Genomic DNA, 22,816 nt, shown 5'->3' with positions numbered 1-22,816 from the left:
TCTGCAGCACCCGGCCTCACCCTACTAGATTCTGAAGTCAAATGTCTACTGTTGCTGATGATCTGGTGCTTCTGTCAACCAACCAAGGAGGGCCTACAGCAGCACCTAGATATTCTGCACAGATTCAGTCAGACCTTGGCCCTGACAGCCAGAAACACTTCCTCAAAATAGTCAGAATTAATCTAAAATAAATCAAGAAATATGTAATTAATATTGACGTTTTTGCCGAGGAGGTCTTAGTCGTACAATTTTACATCTAGCTAAGATGTTTGGTGCTGTACTTTTCAAGTGAAAAAATGTACATGAAAACTACTAGTGCACTGCAGGCAGTAGGGGCTACCTGCTGCTGAGCTTTCTCTCGTCTCTATCGTTGAATGACAGCAAACACTTCATTGAAGAATCCCCATTGTTGACTAATCACCTACAAGGGGGTGTTGAGATCTCTCTCTCTCTCTCTCTCTCTCTCTCTCTCTCACCATATTCATACCATTCTCTCGTTACTCCTGAATGTCTGTTATAGGACGCCATTAGGACATTAGGGCTGCATCACAAATGCCATCCTATTCCCTGTATAGTACACTACTTTTGACCAGGGCCCATACGCCAACCTAGGAGGGATGGTACTGGGGAGGAAAGCCTCTACTATCTGTAAACCCCTAATGGAAACAATCATGGGGATATTAACAGCTTTGAAAACAGGGAAGATGAGCTCTTCGTCCGACAATGTTAGTTCACCGCTGTGACAAATGAGGCAATGTTGCTTTTGGTCATGACACTTGGCTGAGGCCCAATCGGAGAAGAAATTAACACGTGGTAATAAGCTGTTGGAGAAAATCCCTGCGGCGATAACATACCAATAGTTGCTCATAAACATCTTCCTTATGTAGACCTCTTCAGTCACCTCTAGCCTAGTTGCCAAATCTGTAGTCATGCAGAGGAGTTGGCTAAATCCCAAACAGATCTGGCAGCGTATACTTTATTTCCATAGCGTAGATGCATGTCTCGTGTTTTAAGCCTAGGCTATTTGATTTATTTTCTGAAGCCACACTTGGTGTGTTGCTGGTCATGGCTAAATGACTTCACCCCTCCTGTGTGTGTGTGTGTGTGTGTGTGTGTGTGTGTGTGTGTGTGTGTGTGTGTGTGTGTGTGTGTGTGTGTGTGTGTGTGTGTGTGTGTGTGTGTGTGTGTGTGTGTGTGTGTGTGTGTGTGTGTGGCCACTGGTGTGTGAAAGCCCCTCAGCCCTCCTATGAGGCTGTCTGGGTGTGTTTGGCTGGAATGAGTGTGTACTGTTATTGATCGATCACACACAAAGGCTGAGGTGGAGAAGCAACACAGCGGGAGTGGGCCTCACACCAGGGTGTGAGTTCCTGTGAGAGGGAAAGGAAGGGAGAGAGAGACACACAGCTGTGTCATCAGTGTCTTAGCAATCCACAATGGAGGAATGGGATTCAGCAGCATCAGTCTCTTAGCAATCCACAATGGAGGAATGGGATTCAGCAGCATCAGTCTCTTAGCAATCCACAATGGAGGAATGGGATTCAGCAGCATCAGTCTCTTAGCAATACACAATGGAGGAATGGGATTCAGCAGCATCAATGGGATGGCCAAATATTTGTTGTTTTAGGAATGTCACAAAGCAAACATCTCTCTCTCTCTCCATCCTTTCTCTCTCTCTCTTTCTCTCTCTCTCGCTCTCTCTCAATTCAATGGGTGGTATTGGCATGGGAAACATGTTTACATTGCCAAAGCAAGTGAAATACTGAAGTATGGGGACAATGACACAATTGTTTTTGTTTTGGCTCTTTGGCATAAAGAGCAAACCAGATGGGATGGCGTATCGCTGCAGAATGCTGTGGTAGCCATGCTGGCCTTGAATTCTAAATGAATCACAGACTGTCACCAGCAAAGCACCCTTTAAACCATCACACCTCCTCCTCTATGCTTCACGGTGTGAACCACACATGCGGAGATCATATGTTCACCTACTCTGTGTCTCACAAAGAGCGGTTTGAAACAAAAATCTCAAATTTGGACTCATCAGACCAAAAGACAGATTTCCACTGGTCTAATGTCCATTGCTCGTGTTTCTTTGTCCAAGCAAGTCTCTTCTTATTGGTGTCCTTTAGTAGTGGTTTCTTCGCAGCAATTCAACCATGAAGGCCTGATTCTCGTAGTCTCCTCTGAACAGTTGATGTTGAGATGTGTCTGTTACTTGAACTCTGTGAAGCATTTATTTGGGCTGCAATTTCTGAGGCTGGTAACTCTAATGAACTTATTCTCTGCAGCAACTCTGGGTCTTCCTTTCCTGTGGCGGTCCTCATGAGAGCCAGTTTCATCATAGCGCTTGATGGTTTTTGAGGCTGTAGTTCTTGAAGTTTTCCTGATTGACTGACCTTCATGTCTTAAAGTAATGATGGACTGTTGTTTCTCTTTGCTTATTTGAGCTGTTCTTGCCGTAATATGGACTTGGTCTTTTACCAAATAGGGCTATCTTCTGTATACCACCCCTAACCTTGTCACAACACAACTGATTGGCTCAAATGCATTAAGAAGGAAAGAAATTCCACAAATTAACTTTTAACAAGCTACACCTGTTAATTGAAATGCATTCCAGGTGACTACCTCATGAAGCTGGTTGAGAGAATGCCAAGAGTGTGCAAAGCAGTCATCAGGGCAAAGGGTGGCTACTTTGAAAAATCTCAAATATATTTTGATTTGTTTAACACTTTGTTATTTCATAGTTTTGACGTCTTCTACATTGTAGAAAATAGTAAAAATAAAGAAAAACCCTTCAAAGTAGTGGATTCGGCTATTTCAGCCACACCTGTTGCTGACAGGTTTATAAAATTGTGCACACACCCATGCAATCTCCATAGACAAACATTGGCAGTAGAATGGCCTTACTGAGGAGCTCAGTGGCTTTCAATGTGGCACCGTCATAGGATGCCACTTTTCCAACAAGTCAGTTTGTCACATTTCTGCCGTGCTAAAACTTCACCCGTCAACTGTGAGTGCTGTTATTGTGAAGTGGAAACGTATAGGAGCAACAGTGGCTTAGTCATGAAGTGGTAGGCCACACAAGCTCATAGAATGGGACCGCCGAGTGCTGAAATGCATAGTGCGTAAAAATGATCAGTCCTTGGTTGCCACACTCACTATCGAGTTCCAAACTGCCTCTAGAAGCAACGTCAGCACAGGAACTGTTCGTGGGGAGCTTCATAAAATGGGTTTCCATGGCTGAGCAGCCGCACAAAAGCCTAAGATCACCATGCGCAATGCCAAACGACGGTTGGAGTGGTGTAAAGCTCGCCGCCATTGGACTCTGGAGCAGTGGAAACGCGTTCTCGTTCTCTGGAGTGATGAATCACGCTTCACCATCTGTCAGTCTGACGGATGAATCTGGGTTTGGCGGATGCCAGGAGAACGCTACCGGCCCCAATGCATAGTGCCAACTGTAAGTTTGGTGAAAGAGGAATAATGGTCTGGGATTGTTTTTCATGGTTCGGGCCCCTTAGTTCCAGTGAAGGGAAATCTTAACACTACAGCACACAATGTGGCAACAGTTTTGGGAATGCCCTTTCCTGTTTCTGCATGTCAATGCCCCCATGCACAAAGCGAGGTCCATATAGAAATGGTTTGTTGAGATTGGTGTGGAAGAACTTGACTGGCCTGCACAGAGCCCTGACCTCAACCTCAACGAACACCCTTGGGATGAATTGGAACGCAGACTGCGAGCCAGGCCTAATCGCACAACATCAGTGCCCAACCTCACTAATGCTCTTGTGGCTGAATGGAAGCAAGTCCCTGCAGCAACGTTCCAACATCTAGTGCAAAGCCTTCCCAGAAGAGTGGAGGCTGTTATAGCAGAAAAGGGGGGAGCAACTCCATATTAATACCCATGATTTTGGAATGAATGAGATATTGGACGAGCTTGTGTATTTTCTCGGAGTGTGTTGCGTGAGTGCATATGGTTGTTGGAGAAGATGTACTGTAAATTGTTAATAACGTGGGCCAAGGCTGTTCGCCTTATCCTGTTTGTAATTTGCACTGTGTTCTTGCTCTGATCACTGTCAGAAATGTCTTTACATACACACAAACAAACACAGACACACATTTACTTCCTTTACCACTGATGGCCTTTGGGGGCAGATTTAACTACAGTGCTTCACTCCCACTTCTGTAATCCAGTTTTGGATCCTATTAAGGTTTTATGGTCCTCCGGCCCAGCTTGAGCCCTTAGAATGATTTTATAAAGATGGAAAGAGGGGACAGGCTGTTAGCCTAGGTACCAGACACACACATGCATAGAGATTATGGAGGGATATTTTGGCTCCATACTCTGCCTTTACATCTTCTGTTTGCCTGTAGCATAGCCCTGTCCGGTACTATTGGCTGTCAGTCAGTTGCAAAAGCATCTCCGGACTTTGACAAGAGCCATTTCCTCCCTCGAAATGTTGTTCCATCTTTGGAAAGCTGAATGGTTGGACTCAGAATGGCAGCCATTTTGTTCCATCATCTTTAGAAAGCTGAAAGAGGAGAAGCCGAAGTGGGAGGTTTTAATCTGTCCATGAAAATGAAGTGAGGAAATGTTTGTTTGGAGGCCAATTACAAAAAATGTAATTGGTCATTTGCTACGTGAGGCTTATTTGATCGAATAGAAATTTCGTAATGGTTAGGTTGTTACGAATGCACTTATCAAATAAAATAAAATACTATTAGTCACATGCGCCGAATACAACCTTGCAGTGAAATGCTTACTTAAAAGCCCTTAACAAACAATGCAGAACAAATATGAATAAGAAATAAAAGTAACAAGTAATTAAAGAGCAGCAGTAAAATAACAATAGCGAGACTATATACAGGGGTCTAGTGGTACAGAGTCAATGTGTGGGGGCACCGGTTAGACAAGGTAATTGAGGTGAAAAGTACATGTAGGTAGAGTTATTAAAGTGACTATGCATAGTGTCGTGTCTTTGGCATCATTAAAGGTGAAGACTGTTATTTTATCAAATCAATTCTCTGTAATTATTATTATGTGATTAAACTAATCATGTAAATGTAATTAACTAGGAAGACGGGGCACCAATGAAAATGTTCAGATTACAAAGTTAGAATTTTCAGAATATAACTCTTCAGATATTTTAATATCGAATCAATTAGTCTTCTATTTATGAGTTATTATTATTACCTTCGTCAGACTCATCTGAACATTGTAAATTGTTGGTTATCTGCTTCAACCCACCCTTTACTATTAATCATCCATATACCAATTGGCTCAATTATTTATTAACTAACTAATTAAACAATTAGTTGTAAAACTGCCCACCCCCTTCCCCTCCTAACAGGAGAGGGGGTTGTTCACATCTCTGCTAGCCAATTCACTGAAAGGGCTAGCATCATAACAATAGAATAGATAATAACAGAGAGTAGCAGCGGCGTAAAATAGGGGGGGACAATGCAAATAGTCTGGGTAGCCATTTGATTAGATGTTCAGGAGTCTTATGGCTTGGGGGTAAAAGCTGTTTAGAAGCTTCTTGGACCTAGACTTGGCGCTCTGGTACCGCTTGCCGTGCGGTAGCAGAGAGAACAGTCTATGACTAGGGTGGCTGGAGTCTTTGACAATTTTTAGGGCCTTCCTCTGACACCGCCTGTTATAGAAGTCCTGGATGGCAGGAAGCTTGACCCCATTGATGTACTGGGCCGTACTCACTACCCTCTGTAGTGCCTTGCGGTCAGAGGCCGAGCAGTTGCCATACCAGGTAGTGATGCAACCAGTCAGGATGCTCTCGATGGTGCAGCTGTAGAACCTTGAGGATCTGAGTGGACGCACGTGGCATTTCGGCAACTATATCAGAGTTTTGCCTGATGTCATAGAGATAGATAGAGGACTTCTCAGGGCTATAACCCGTTTTAGCAAGGACGTTGCCAGTGAGGGCTTCCACCAATTTAACTTGGATGGAATTCCTATGAGTTGGGAGCAATCAGCCAACAAAGAAAATGTACCACTTTAAAATGGAGATGTTGATGCTGTCACATACGCTATAATGGCATAGATACAAAGATTAGTCCTCTATCTATCTCTGTGGCCTGTTGTTAATTTACATGTATATTTTTGCCATTTAGCGGACGCTCTTATTCAGAGAGACTTGCAGTAGTGAGTGCATACTTTTTCATATTTTGTTTGTACTCGTTCACACACGTATCTGCCCTCTCATTGGCTAGAATGGTCCCACCTGATCTCACCTCCTCCCGCCTACCTCCCATCTTGAGGACATGTGTCACATTTGTTTTGTGGATTTGAAATTATACAATGACTATGAGGTTAATGTGCAGAATGTCAGCATTCATTTGAAGGTATTTTCATCCATATTGGGTGAACCGTTTAGAAATTACAGCACTTTTTATGCATAGACCCTCCATTTTAGGGGACCAAAGGCATTGGGACAAATTCACTTATGTGTATTAAAGTAATCAAAAGTTCAGTATTTTGTCCCATATTCATACCACACAATGACTACATCAAGCTTGTGACTCTATAAACATGTTGGATGCATTTGTGTTTGTTTTGGCTGTGTTTCAGGTTATTTTGTGCCCAATAGAAATTAATGGTAAATAACGTATTGTGTCATTTTGGAGTCACTTTTATTGTAACTCGGAAAATACTGTGTTTAAACGCTTATACATTAATGTGGATGCTACCATGATTATGGATAATCCTGAATGAATCGTGAATAGTGATGAGTGAGAAAGTTACAGATGCACAAATATCATACCCCCAAGACATGCTAACCTCTCACCGTTACAAGTTTACATTTTTTAGGGGCGTATGATATTTGTGGGTCTAACTTTCTCACCCATTATTATTAAAGAATTAAAGTGCAGAGTACAGAGCCCAAATAAATGAAGAATTGTCACTGTCCCAATACTTTTGAAGCTCACTGCATTTCCATTGTTAGAGCGGTCACTTGAATATCTTGTCAATATAATAGAAACTCTTTGATGGATATAATGGCCGCCATTTTGTGCCATCATCTTTGGACAGCTAAATGGGTGGACTCGGATAGAACGACAGCCATTTTTCATAGCTAGACTGGGAAACCTTCTCTACTCAAACCTCTGAAGTAAGAGACTACAGTGGCTTGTGAAAGTATTCACCCCCTTAGCATTTTTCCTATTTTGTTGCCCTACAACCTGGAATTAAAATGGATTTTGGGGCTGTTTGTATCATTTTATTTACACAACATGCCTACCACTTTGAAGACGCAAAATGTTTTTTTTATTGTGAAACAAACAAGAAATATGACAAAAAAATGAAAAACTTGAGCGTGCATAACAAGGTCAATACTTTGTAGAGCCACCTTTTGCAGCAATTACAGCTGCAAGTCTCTTGGGCTGTCTATATAACCTCAGCACATCTAGCCACTAGGATTTTTGTCCATTCTTCAAGGCAAAACTGCTCCAGCTCCTTCAAGTTGGATGGGTTCCGCTGGTATACAGCAATCTTTAAGTCATACCACAGATTCTCAATTGGATTGATGTCTGGGCTTTGACTAGGCCATTCCAAGACATTGAAATGTTTCCCCTTAAACCACTCAAGTGTTGCTTTAGCAGTATGCTTAGGGTCATTGGCATGCTGGCAGGTGAACCTCCGTCCCAGTCTCAAATCTCTGGAAGACTGAAACAGGTTTCCTTCAAGAATTTCCCTGCATTTAGCTCCATCCATCATTCCTTCAATTCTGACCAGTTTCCCAGTCCCTACAGATGAAAAACATCCCCACAGCATGATGCTGCCACCACCATGCTTTACTGGGGATGGTATTCTCGGGGTGATGAGAGGTGTTGGGTTTGCACCAAACCTAGCATTTTCCTTGATGGTCAAAAAGCTCAATTTCTGCTCATCTGACCAGAGTACCTTCTTCCATATGTTTGAGTAGTCTCCCACATACCTTTTGGTGAACATCAAACATGTCTGCTTATTTTTTTCTAAAAGCAATGGCTTTTTTCTGGCCACTCTTCCGTAAAGCCCAGCTCTGTGGAGTGTACGGCTTAAAGTGGTCCTATGGACAAATAATCCATTCTCCGTTGTGCAGCTTTGAAGCTCCTTCAGGCTTATCTTTGGTCTCTTTGTTGCCTCTCTGATTAATGCCCTCCTTGCCTGGTCCATGAGTTTTGGTGTATAATAATGGATTTAATGGTTCTCCGTGGGATGTTCAAAGTTTCGGATCTTTTTTTATAACCCTGATCTGTACTTCTCCAAAACTTTGTTCCATACCTGTTTGGCGAGCTCCTTGATCTTCATGGTGCCTCTTGCTTGGTGGTGCCCCTTGCTTAGTGGCGTTGCAGACTGGGGCCTTTCAGAACAGGTGTATATATACTGAGATCATGTGACAGATCATGTGACACTTAGATTGCACACAGGTGGACTTTATTTAACTAATTATGTGACTTCTGAAGGTAGTTGGTTGCACCAGATCTTATTTAGGGGCTTCATAGCAAAGGTTGTGAATACATATGCACGCACCACTTTTCTGTTTTAAAAAAAAAAAAATGTAAACAAGTTTTTTCTTATATTTCACTTCACCAATTTGGACATTTTTGTGTACGTCCTGTACATGAAATAAAAATAAAAATACATTTCAATTACAGGTTGTAATGCAACAAAATACAGTAGGAAAAACGCAAGGGGGATGAATTATTTTGCAAGGCACTGTATATAGGTTATTTTAAAAAGTGTTAGGCCATACTGAAATCGTCCTTTGATAACATCCTAAACTTGTACCATAGGCAACCTTACAGTATGTAGTATCCAAAATGTCTCAAATCGTGTAAAAAGAGGAGGAACCCAAACCTTCCGAGAAACACAGAGGAAGCAGACTCCTATAACCCCACCAGTCTAGGCAGTTCCGAGTGTGCCAGACAGTTATTGCTTAACAGGCTCCTTGTTATGTGACTAGCCCCTTTTGTGTTTTAATGAGCAGCTAGCAGAGAGGGTGAGACAAGAAAGAGGGAGGTTGGAGGAGGAGGGGGAAAGAAAGAAAACAGGTGAAAGACAGTGAAAGAAGGCTTTTCAGAGCTTCTCTTCAGTCCTAATTGGGCTTGTGAGTGAGGGGCGCGAGGGGTCCCCCTTGAAGTGGGAGGAATAACAGGCAGGTAGGAACTCTCTCTCTCTCTCTCTCTCACTCTCACTCTCACTCTCACACACACACACACACACACACACACACACACACACACACACACACACACACACACACACACACACACACACACACACTCCTCTCAGGTGGAGTGCCTATCTCTTTCAGTCTCTAGTGTGAGGTCAATGTGTTCCCACAATATCTCTATTTGCATGTCCTGAATTACAAATCACTCCTCACTACAGAAAATACTGAAACTCTCTCTTCTGCCAAGACAGAGCGGGATGCCTGCACACTGTTTGTGTGTATGTATTTGTGTGTGCGTGCGTGTGTACTTACATGCCCTTGCATGTGTGCATCTTGTGTGTGTTTTAAAGAACAAGTATCTAAATGTCTTTTTTGCTAATTCTATTTATATAAATCATTCATTTCACCTCAGGGCATTCTACATAATTTGCCTACAACCAGCTAGCAAGTTCTCAGTGTCTCTTTCTCTGTGAGTGTCGTGGCGTTCAATCTGTGTTATAGAGCCAGAGAGAGACCTATAAGAGATAGCTCAGCAGGATAAGCTCTCTCTTGAGAAAGACACCACCACCCCGAGCGTGTCAGACCAGACCTCTTCATTATTCAACCCCACAGACGAGCAACCCCAAGCGTAAAGTCAACCTCCCAGCACAGAGTACTACTCCCTCATTGAAATTAAGGATACATTCACCCAGCTGGAGGTAAGATTGGTGGACCTGGAACAGCAGGTGAACACACTCCAGTCAGCACAAAAATTGTACTGTAGAGAGACATATCTGCACTCTGGACTGTGGTGAGACAACATCAACAGGAGAAAGAGCAGGAGCAGGAGAAGAACAGAGCGCTAGAGGATCAGACTGCTGGAGGAGAGGGTGAGGGGGATGGAGGAGAGGGTGAGGGGGATGGAGGAGAGGGTGAGGGGGATGGCATGTGACATAGAACAACCCATTAGAGCGCTAGCCACCCCTGCAGAGAAGCCAGCAGAACAGCCCACCTCAGCCCAAACACACAGCGTCTAAACTCTGGTGTCCAAACAACCAACGCGCCCTAGACCTTTTGTCTGAGGACCAACTACGGTCACCCAGCCACATAATAATACACATATGCACAAACGACCTGAGAGCACAGCAGGAAAGGGTGGCCACAGCACTCAAGGGAGTGATTGAAAAAGCTTCCTCAACTTTCTCCAACACACAAGTGGTTATCTCCACCCTGCTATCACAAAAATACTTCCACCCTCCTACCATTCAGCGGGTAAATGCAAGTATTTCCTGTGACTGTGCCTCAAAACCAAATGTTTACCTGGCCCACCACACAACCCTGGACTTGAACAGCCTTTACGACCAGGTCCACCTATACAAGGCAGCAATTGCCCACCTTTGCCCGGACCCTAAAGGACATCGCCCTCAACCACAGCACCAACACCTCAAACAGGAGCAACAGATCAATAGACACACGGCCCAGACAAGCAAGACACTCTCCCAGACCTGCGCAACCCCCCACCCACCCGGACCTACACATACAGGACCCACGCCAAGAGGACATACATCCAGACCACTGCACCACCAGCCACATCCACACCCCTACCCCCACCCCAACCAATCAACACCCCTACAAGTCAACCATGCCCACACCCCATTTAGGCCCCCTCAGATCAGGTCTATGTCCCTCCTGCCCACCCCATGCCCCTCACTCCCGCAAAGAGGGCCTCAACATGAAAGTCACACATATTCCCAGGCCGTGAGCAGGCAACTAGGCCCAACCCCTACTCTTACACTAGCCCAAGCCAATGGCAGGTACCAGATGCTCAGCATGCTCTGCAGACCTTACTGTTCTGAGGCCAAACCACACGACTAACAACATTGGAACACAAAGCCTTCACTATCTCACCCTGGAATATCCAAGGCCTGAGGTCATCTACCTTTGGCCTAAAGAGCAGGAACCTGGACTTCACCAAATAAATCAAATACAGATATTGTCATCATACAAGAAACATGGTAGAGAGGAGATGGACCCACTGGTCTAAGTTAGAGAGAGCTGGTAGGCCCATCCACCAAACTACCAGGTGTGAAACAGGGAAGGAACTATCTCAGGGGGTATGCTAATTTGATATAGAGCAGACCTAACTCACTCTATTAAATGAATCAAAACAGGAAGATTGTACATTTGGTTAGAAATTCTAAAGGAAATTATCTCAACAGAGAAAAATGTCCTCCTGTGTGCTACCTATATCCCCCCACTAGAATCCCCATACTTTAATGAAGACAGCTTCTCCATCCTGAAGGGGGAAATCAATCAGTTCCAGGCCCAGGGACATGTACTAGTTTGTGGCAACCTAAATGCCAGATCTGGACAAGAACCTGACACCCTCAGCACACAGGGGGACAAACACCTGCCTGGAGGTGACAGGATTCCCTCCCCATATGCCCCTCTAGGCACAACTACAACAACATAATTGGATGCTGGGTATGTACATAGTCAATGGTAGGCTTCGTGGGACTCCTTTGGTAGGTACACTTATATCTCATCTCTTGGCAGTAGTACTGTAGACTACTTTATCCCTGAACTCAACCCAGAGTATTTCAGAGTATTCACACTCAGCCCACTGACAACCCCTATCAGACCACAGTAAAATCACAGTCTACTTGAACAGAGCAATACTCAATCATGAGGCATCAAAGCCAAAGGAACGGAATAATATTAAGAAATGCTATAGATGGAAGGAATGTAGTGTGGAAACCTAACAAAAAACAATTATGCAACAACAAATTCAATACCTTTTAGAAAACTTCCTGGAATAAACGTTCCACTGTAATAGTGAAGATGTAAACTTGGCAGTAGAAAGCCTAAACAGTATATTTGACCTCTCAGCTTCCCTATCAAATCTAAAAACTTCAAACAGAAAACCTAAGAAAATGAACAACAATGACAAATGGTTTGATGAAGAATGCAAAAACCTTAGAAAGAAATTGAGTAACCCATTCAACCAAAAACATAGACCCAGAAAATCTGAGCTTATGCCTTCAATATGATGAATCACTAAAACAATACAGAAATACACTATGGAAAAAGAAGGAACAGCACGTCAGAAATCAGATCAATGTAATTGAAGAATCCATAGACTCTAACCACTTCTGAGGAAATTGGAAAACACTAAACAAACAACAACACAAAGAGTTATCTATCCAAAACCGAGATGAATGGGTAAACCCCTTCTCCAATCTTTTTGGTCCTATAACAAAGAACAAACAGCAAAAACATTTACATGATCAAATACAAATCTTAGAATCAACTACTAAAGACTACCAGAACCCACTGGATTCTCCAATTACATTGAATGAACTACAGGACAAAATACAAACCCTCCAACCCAAAAAGACCTGTGGTGTTGATGGTATCCTCAAAGAAATGATAAAATATACAGACCACAAATTCCAATTGGCTATACTTAAACTCTTTAACATAATCCTTGGCTCTGGCATCTTCCCCAATATTTGTAACCAAGGACTGATTACCCAAATCCACAGAAGTGGAGACAAATATGACCCCAATAACTACCGTGGGAAATGAGTCAAAAGCAACCTTGGGTAAATCCTCCACATTATCATTAACAGTAGACTTATACATTTCCTCAGTGAAAACAATGTACTGAGCAAATGGCAAATTGGCTTTTCACCAAATTACAGTATGACAGACCACGTACTCACCCTGCACACTCTAATTGACAAACAAATAAACCAAAACAAAGGCAAAGTCTTCTCATGCTTTGTTGATTTAAAAAAAGCTTAAGACTCAATTTGGCATGAGGGTCTGCTATACAAATTGATGGAAAGGGGTGTTGGGGGAAAAACATACAACATTATAAAATCCATGTACACAAACAACAAGTGTGCGGTTAAATGGGCAAAAAACACCCACATTTCTTTCCACGGGGCTGTGGGGTGAGACAAGGATGCAGCTTAAGCTCCATCCTCTTCAACATATATATCAACAAATTGGCGAGGTCACTAGAACAGTCTGCAGCACCTAGTCTCACCCTACTAGAATCTGAAGTTAAATGTCTACTGTTTGATGATGATCTGGTGATTTTGTCCCCGACCAAGGAGGGCCTACAGCAGCACCTAGATCTTCTGCACAGATTCTATCAGACCTGGGCCCTGACAGTGAATCCAAGTAAGACAAAAATAATAGTGTTACAAAAAAGTTCCAGTTGCCAGGACCACAAACACAAATTCCATCTAGACACCGTTGCCCTAGAGCACACAAAAAACTATACATACCTCAGCACCACAGGTAACTTCCACAAAGCTGTGAACGAGCTGAGAGACAAGGCAAGAAGGGACTTCTATGCCATCAAAAGGAACATAAAATTCGACATATCAATTAGGATCAGGCTAAAAAATACTTGAGTCAGTTATAGAACCCATTGCCCTTTATGGTTGTGAGGTCTGGTGTCTGCTCACCAACCAAGAATTCACAAAATGGGACAAACACCAAATTGAGACTGCATGCAGAATATTGCAAAAAATATCCTCCATGTACAACGTAAGACACCTAATAATGCAAGCAGAGCATAATTAGGCAGATAGCCACTAATTATCAAAATCCAGAAAAGAGCCATTAAATTCTGCAACCACCTAAAAGGAAGCGATTCCAAAACCTTCCATAACACAGCTATCACCTACAGAGAAATGAACTTGGAGAAGAGTCCCTTAAGCAAGCTGGTCCTGAGGCTCTGTTCACAAACACAGACCCCACAGAGCCCCAGGACAGCAACACAATTAGACCCAACCAAATCATAAGAAAACAAAAAGATAATTACTTGACAAATTGGAAAAAATCTGTAAAAAAAACTGAGCAAACCAGAATGCTGTTTGACCCTAAACAGAGAGTACACAGTGGCAGAATACCTGACCACTGTGACTGACCCAAAATTATGGAAAGCGTTGACTATGTACAGACTCAGTGAGCATAGCCTTGCTATTGAGAAAGGCTGCCGTAGGCAGACTTGGCTCTCAAGAGAAGACAGGCTATGTGCACACCGCCCACAAAATGAGGTGGAACTGAGCTGCACATCCTAACCTCCTGCCAAATGTATGACCATATTAGAGGCACTTATTCAGATTACACAGATACACAAATAATTCTAAAACAAACCCAATCTATTGGGTGAAATACCACAGTGTGCCATCACAGCAGCAATATTTGTGACCTGTTGCCACAAAAAAAGGGAACCAGTGAAGAACAACCATTGTAAATACAACCCATATTTATGTTTATTTCTTTTCTCTTTTGTACTTGAACTATTTGCACATAATATGACATGTGTAATGTCTTTATTCTTTTGGAACTTTTGAGAGTGTAATGTTTATTGTTCATCTTTATTGTTTATTTCACTTTTGTTTATTATCTAGTTAATTTGCTTTGGTAATGTTAACATGTTTCCCATGCCAATAAAGCCCTTAAATTGAAATTGAATTTAATTGAATTGAGAGAGAGTGAGAGGTGGATGGAGAGACAGAGAGAGGGAGAAAAATTAGAGAGAGAGAGAGGTGGACGGAGAGAGGGAGAGAGGGAGAGAGTTGGACAGAGAGAGAGAGAGAGAGAGAGAGAGAGAGAGAGAGAGGTGGGGAGAAAGATAGAGAGTTATGAAAATTGAATTCAGTGGGCAGCACTGTGTTTGGAATATCAGATACATCACACTAACCACAGCATCAGATTTACTGTGGCCTGGTGGAATGATTTAGCGTGGCCTGGTGGAATGATTTAGCGTGGCCTGGTGGAATGATTTAGCGTGGCCTGGTGGAATGATTTAGCGTGGCCTGGTGGAATGATTTAGCGTGGCCTGGTGGAATGATTTAGCATGGCCTGGTGGAATGATTTAGCATGGCCTGCTGGAATGATTTAGCGTGGCCTGGTGGAATGATTTAGCGTGGCCTGGTGGAATGATTTAGCATGGCCTGGTGGAATGATTTAGCGTGGCCTGGTGGAATGATTTACTGTGGCCTGGTGGAATGATTTAGCGTGGCCTGGTGGAATGATTTAGCGTGGCCTGGTGGAATGATTTAGCGTGGCCTGGTGGAATGATTTAGCGTGGCCTGGTGGAATGATTTAGCGTGGCCTGGTGGAATGATTTAGCGTGGCCTGGTGGAATGATTTAGCGTGGCCTGGTGGAATGATTTAGCATGGCCTGGTGGAATGATTTAGCATGGCCTGCTGGAATGATTTAGCGTGGCCTGGTGGAATGATTTAGCGTGGCCTGGTGGAATGATTTAGCGTGGCCTGGTGGAATGATTTAGCGTGGCCTGGTGGAATGATTTAGCATGGCCTGCTGGAATGATTTAGCGTGGCCTGGTGGAATGATTTAGCGTGGCCTGGTGGAATGATTTAGCGTGGCCTGGTGGAATGATTTAGCGTGGCCTGGTGGAATGATTTAGCGTGGCCTGGTGGAATGATTTACTGTGGCCTGGTGGAATGATTTAGCGTGGCCTGGTGGAATGATTTAGCGTGGCCTGGTGGAATGATTTAGCATGGCCTGGTGGAATGATTTAGCGTGGCCTGGTGGAATGATTTAGCATGGCCTGGTGGAATGTATTTAGCGTGGCCTGGTGGAATGTATTTCTGTATCATTGTCTCTCAGAGACAGTCCTGCTGCTGTGAGAACAATTGTACATTTTCAACATCCCCTTCCCCTCAGCCTTAACTCCCAGGGGAGGAGAGGAGTGGCTACCTAGCTAGGATTATTTTTTTGTATACTGCAATTCAGCTTCTAGCTGTGTACATGAAATAAACTGAACTAAATCTCCCTGTCTGGTCCACAGTCAACTCGGGGGACGGCCTTGACTACAGCCAGCAGAAGAGGGAGAACATCAGAGAGCTGATCCAGGAGACCCTGGAGGTGTTTGAGCGCTGAGTGGGCGAGGACGCTTTTATCAACATTAAATACTTGGTGCCCACCTACGAGTCCTGCATGCTCAACTGAATGGATGGACACAGTTGCAACCACCCAACATCATTAACTCACTCTCAACCCTTCAACCACCCAACATCATTAACTCACTCTCAACCCTTCAACCACCTAACATCATTAAATCACCCTTCAACCCTCAACCACCCATCATCATTAACTCACCCTCAACCCTTCAACCACTCTACATCATTAACTCACCCTTATCCCTTCAACCACCCAACATCATTAACTCACCCTCAACCACCTAACATCGTTAACACACCCTCAAGCCTTAAACCACCCAACATCGTTAACTCACCGTCAACCCTTCAACCACCTAACATCATTAATTCACCTCAACCCTTAAACCACCCAACATCATTAAATCACCCTTCAACCACCTAACATCATTAACTCACCCTCAACCACCCAACATCGTTAACTCACCCTCAACCCTTAAACCACCCAACATCATTAAATCACCCTTCAACCACCTAACATCATTATCTCACCCTCAACCCTTCAACAACTTAACATCATTAATTCACCCCTCAACCACCCAACATCATTAACTCACCCTCAACCACCCAACATCGTTAACTCACCCTCAACCCTTCAATCACCCAACATAATTAAATCACCCTTCAACCAACCAATATCGTTAACTCACCCTCAACCACCCAACATCGTTAACTCACTCTCAAGCCTTCAATCACCCAGCATAATTAAATGACCCTTCAACAACCCAACATCCCTATCTCACCCCCAACTGTTTCTTTACCCTCAACTCACCCCAACTAGAGGCAGCCCCTCTCTACACTACCTATGTGACCCATTATATTCCTGACTGCAAGTCATTATTATGAACTGTCTGTGTAGACTAGAAAATCTACAACTTCCTGTTGTCTACTAGTTCTAGCTAATACTTTTAATTATGTTCCTGTGAATGAGAGTCCCTCCATGTTTATTTGACCCTGTGGCCACTCAAAAACACCTTCATATACAGTACCAACTGTTGAAAACAGTCATTATGCAGCTGAATCATATAAGATAATTCTCCACTTAAAATGAGTTTTGATCAAATGATAACCGTACTGTATATCGTCGCAATTCAAATTGAGACCTCGAAGCCAGTTCCACTGCATTTTTTCTTCTTCTCCTCTAATCAGGGACTGATTTAAACCTGGCTCATCAAGTGGGTGCAAATAATTATCAGGTAGAACAAAAAAACAGCAGTACTCCGGACCTTATAGGGTAAGATATAAATATCCCTGCCATATATCATAGCAACAGGTAATGTCCTGGTAACAGTATTATTGTGTAGTAGGCAAGGCAGTCTGCCACTACTGCTGCTCCTGGGCTGGAGCGTGCCCGAGCATGCTGGGAAATGCCCGGTGGAATGAGGGCCAGCAGCATTCCTGCGTGCTGCTTACTCGTTGCCACAGAGCTCCCGGTAACCTGCTCTTTTGCCTTTGAACCGTATCCCAAGCCTCTCACACCAACCCTCTCACCAACATTGTGTCTCCTCATTCCTTTAAGGCTTGCCTTGTTGGAGTCTAGAATACAGTAGTTAATTAGATTCTCACTCAGAGCTTAAAGACACAATAAGAGCATCTCCCAGGCAACAATGGCTGAATTAGTCCGACTGCTGCTCACATCACACCACGGCGACCCAGCGGCGAAAGCCACTCTAATTGATTTCTGACACTCACAAGGACATTTGCCCAGTTCTCATTGTAACGAACGCCTCCCACAAAGCATCTTTACAGCTGCTCAGAGAAAACAGGTTTTCGTCAATAGGCAACTTCATAACTTTGTTTGACTCATATGTTTAGATTCTTTGTATGGCTCTGCCAAAGGCTTATATGTTGTTGATGCTTGTACAGTACTGTATGTCTCTATCATTTTATGGTTTAAACTATCCCTCCCCATAACAGAACATTCTCTCCACTACTCCATGGCTGAATCAATTCCTGCAGCTCAGTGCTACAACTTGTTATTGCTGGTAGGTTTGGATGTGTTACACTGTATGTCACTCTCTATTATCATAGGCATAGAAATATATATTTCCAGGTCCATTCCCTCCTCTCCATGACTGGATCAATCCACGATGTACCCTTCAGCTCAGTGCTATGATCTATAAGTCTATCCATGACTTCCCACTGTCCAGTTTCAACCACTGAGAGACCACAGACAAATAACCACTGAGGGACAGCCAGACAGACAGACAGACAGACAGACAGACAGACAGACAGACACTGAGAGATCGACAGGCAGACGACCATTGAGAGACAGACAGGCAGCCACTGAGAGACAGACAGACAGCCACTGAGAGACAGACAGGCAACCACAGAGACAGACAGACAACCACTGAGAGACAGACAGACAGACAACCACTGAGAGACAGACAGACAGACAACCACTGAGAGACCGACAGGCAGACAACCACTGACAGACAGACAGACAGACAGACAGACAGACAGACAGACAGACAGACAGACAGACAGACAGACAGACAGACAGACAGACAACCACTGAGAGACAGACAGACAGACAACCACTGAGGGAGAGACAAGTATGAATCCCCTTCTCTTCATCACACCAAGGGTCTGGTTTGAGCTCGATTAGGTCACTTGAAAGGAACTAATCTGTGTAAAATAGAGTCTGTACTCTGTGTCGATTACACTGGACCAATGCTCATTTAGGTAGGTGAGAGGGCATAAGCGGAAATTGACGTTGGCCTCCAGCAGGGCTGATCGGTAAGGGAGACACACACACACACACACACACCCTAGCATCAGACCCAGGCAGTGTATTGTCCTTCCACATCCACAAGTTAGAGCAGAGCGAGAGCTGCTCATGCAAGGTAGTGCAAACTGTGAAAAGAGCGCGAATAGAAAGCAATCTGGCCTCATCTGAAATGTTGCACTAGGACTGCGTCTGATTTGGAAGGCCCAGCGTGAAATGAAATGAGTTGAATGTTTTTTGTTGTTGTCTTCCTCTAGATGAAATGGGCCAGAAAACACCTTTAAAGAGAGACATTCATTTCGGAGACCATTGCTGCTGATCATAGCCTAACTTCCCTCTCGAAGTGTAATGAGCTATTTCTCATTTTGTCACCCTGTGTGCCACTACGAAAGCATAGAACGCCTTACAGTTTGTTTCCCACAACTTTGAAAATCGTTTAATACTGCACGGCTTTGTCCTCTACAACTGATAGAATCTGGTTGCTATAAAGTGATTTTTTTATTTTTTATATTCCAGACGATTTTAGAGGGTTTGTTAGATTCACTGCCTAATGTGAAATATCTGCCCATCGGGTGTTCTGGAGGATAATATTGATCTACACGTTATTGAAATGTTTTGCAATATCTCTGTATTTGGCCGTTACTTCAGGTTTTCCTGATACCTCAGATGTGTGTAGAGAAGATTAAGGAGATTCTGTGGATTTGCTAAAATAGCCCAAGCCCCAAATCCAAGGTATGAAGTTTCTGGATCCTATTTGTACCATTGAATGTTTCCTCTGATGTTAGCGTTGCACAGCTGTGTGTGTGTGTGTGTGTGTGTGTGTGTGTGTGTGTGTGTGTGTGTGTAAGAGAGCGAAGGAGAGTACCCTAACCCTAACCCCTTAAGAAAAACAACACTGAATATTACAGCACTGATCTGGTTTGACAGACTTCAATATTTCAGATGTATGTGTACACACATTCAGCAGATCCACGGAAAGCAAGGATCTGTCACTTCTCACTTACGCAATACCAGTGAAGCCTTCCTATTGGGTTCTAATGTAACCATCCCTCAAGTCTTACTACAGCCCACCACTGGTATGCCCTTTTCCCAGTGAGTGCGGCATTTCTGCTCTCTGGCCCTCTTCCACCTGTGGAAACAGAGGTGTTCCTGGAAGGGGTAAATAGCTCTCCCTAATCCCCAACCTGGCCTAATCCTGGAGTGTCATCCTTGACCCTACGAGTTCCTGGGGGGACGCAGTCACTCAGCGCTACTGGTTATTATTAGCCTGGACAACTTTGCCCTCAACAGCTGCCCCTGCGGCCTGCCTCATTCCCCCAACAACTGGGCCAGCTAATGCTAACACTACGCTATGCTACGCTAGCTCTTCTGTTAGCTTTTCTTCCGTTTTCCCGCTGGCCGCTCTGCTGCAGAAGGTGACTTTCCCAAAGCCGTGTGTGTGTGTCCTCGTTCCATCATAGCGCTGGCGGGAGAACAAAGGCTTTTGTAATGGCGAGCCTACAAAGAGCACTACACTATTAGAAAAAAAGGTCCCAAAAAGGGATCTTTGGCTGTCCCCCTAGCAGAAATGCTTTTTTGGTTCTACCTGGAACGAAAAGGGTTCTACTATGGGGACAGCCAAAGAACCCTTTAAAGTCCTAGATAGCACCTTTTTTTTTCTCTAAGAGTGTACAAAGGCGATGGAAACAGCCCGGTTGTGCGCTGTGAACGAATAGGATTGTCTGAGAGAGTAGCCTGACCTCAAAGACGTAACATAGTAAATCTGTGACAGTCAAGTAAGTATGATATTGTCACGGTTGTCGTCGGTGAAGGAGGACCAATACGCAGCAGGTACGTGTATGCTCATCTTGAGAATTTATTAACTTCAAAAAATGAACGTACAAAATCACAAAACAAAAAGAACGAACGAACAACTACAAACAGTCTGGCTAGCATAGGCTCAACACAGAACAATCACCCACAAATCACAAACACAAACACACCCTAATATATGGGACTCTCAATCAAAGGCAGATAGACAACACCTGCCTTCAACTGAGAGTCCCAACCCCAATTAACCAAACATAGACATACACTCACTAGACTCCACATAGAACTACCTAGACATAAACCAAAACCCGGAAATACTAAACCAAACACCCTTTTAACAAACACACCACCCCGAACCACATAAAACAAATACCCTCTGCCACGCCCTGACCAAACTACAAAACAATTAACTTTATATATACTGGCCAGGACGTGACAGATATGTTACGTTTGGTATGGTTATGTAAGACAGAAGGTTAGTTAAGCTAAAAATGAAAGGAGGGAGGTTGGTCGGGGAGGATAGGTGGGTGGGCGTATATAATGAAATGTATGCATTCACTACTGTAAGTCGCTCTGGATAAGAGCGTCTGCTAAATGACTAAAATGTAAAAATGTAACGCAAACATCTAGCAACCTAAAGGATGTGTATTTGAATCACATCACGGACAAATGTAGCATCTTAGCTAATTAGCAACTTCACAACTACTTACCACTTTTGAGCTACTTTGTAACTACTTAGCATTTAAGCTAACCCTAACCCTAACCTTAACTCCTAACCTTAATTCCTAACAGTAACCCTAACCCCCAACACTAACCTTAGCCCCAACCTTAACCCCTAACCCCTAACCCCTAGCCCAGCTCACATTAGCCACCTAGCTAACGTTAGCCACAACAAATTTGAATTTGTAACATATCATACGTATTGCAAAGTGTCTACAACAGGATGGATGAGGAGACCTGGCGGGGAGTGAGATTTAAGAGTAGTCAGCTGCATGATGGGACCACAGGCTGCGGAGGCCATCTCCTTTCTCTCACTCAACCAGACTGAGAAAATATCAAAAGGAGCAGACAACTGGACCTTTACGACACCACTGTGGCTCACTGTACGAACAAACTCTGTACGAACAAACTCAATGTGATTGGGCTTGTTTCTGTCTCTCCCACTGTTTCTATTCATCTGAGTTAATTCTACACCATGTCATGTATCATTTTTGCAATATCCACCTAGACACACATCTTTTGTTGTGGTGTTTCTGCTGTTGTTATGCTTATAAAGGTTCCCCTAAAATGTCTACTGGCTGGTATTGCTAAGATCTCAGCCAGTTGTGGCCATCCTACCTACAACACACTGCAAACCCACTGACCTGGCTCTTAGTGCAGTTCAGAAGAGGAATGCCTCTCAGTGAGCTGCTCTCAGAAGGTAGATTGTTAGAAGCAACAATGAAGGAAGGGGAGGGCAGTGCAACCAAAATAAATGGCCCACTGGGATCAATTCATCTTGTTCAAGTCAATCTGGCAGAGGCCACACTCTACCAGGGAGCCACTCAGCACATGCGTTAATCTCCAGCACCAATGCAGCAGGTGTCAGTTCTGAGGTTTAATTCAATAGTCGGATAATGGGGAACACTTTGAAAGGGAGCTCATATTACGGTTGCCTCGCAGTACTTTACGAAATGCCTCATAAATATTAAATAAACTGAGACATCACTACGTCCAATTTCCTTTTTCACCTACATGTGTAGCTGTATGGTGTGTTTCTCTCATCTGTGTAGAGCAGTCTGTATGTAGAGCACACAGGAGAATTCGCTATGGGATCAATCCTTCTCCTTGGAATAACGTAATCAATGAGCAGGCACTTGTCCTCTTCCTCTCCCTCACCAGCAGGTCTTATCACTCACAAACACTCCTCCTCTCCCTCATACACACTCTCTCTCTCTCGTTCTTTCTTATCTGCTATTGGTCACCTCTTTCCCCCACCCTGTTTACAATACAATAATGGGGACTGTTGTAGCATTTGCAGGATTTTCTTCCTTATCTCTAGCCACGCGTAGTTTTTTCAGACGGGCGACTGAAAATTGTAAATGTTTCTTGTAGTTTGTCCCCAGTCTGTAAGAGTGATCCATGGTTTAGGACACTAGGGCGTTGTGCT

The 22,816-nt window shown here is 43.7% G+C and overlaps 1 protein-coding gene across 1 annotated transcript in view; it reads left to right on the top strand.

The window, feature by feature from the left end:
* Positions 1-16,826, top strand: part of LOC106561950 (parkin coregulated gene protein-like) — a 284,261-nt gene extending 267,435 nt beyond the window's left edge. The window contains exon 7 of the mRNA XM_014126456.2: positions 15,983-16,826. Within this exon, the coding sequence (XP_013981931.1) occupies positions 15,983-16,074 (92 nt within the window). The 3' untranslated portion in view covers positions 16,075-16,826. The remainder of the gene's footprint in view (positions 1-15,982) is intronic.
* Positions 16,827-22,816: the final 5,990 nt, after the last annotated feature.

This window comes from Salmo salar, chromosome 01, assembly GCF_965601325.2.
Source record: "Salmo salar chromosome 01, fSalSal1, whole genome shotgun sequence".
In the NCBI taxonomy this organism is placed as follows: domain Eukaryota; kingdom Metazoa; phylum Chordata; class Actinopteri; order Salmoniformes; family Salmonidae; genus Salmo; species Salmo salar.
This window is presented reverse-complemented; position numbering and strand designations above follow the sequence as displayed.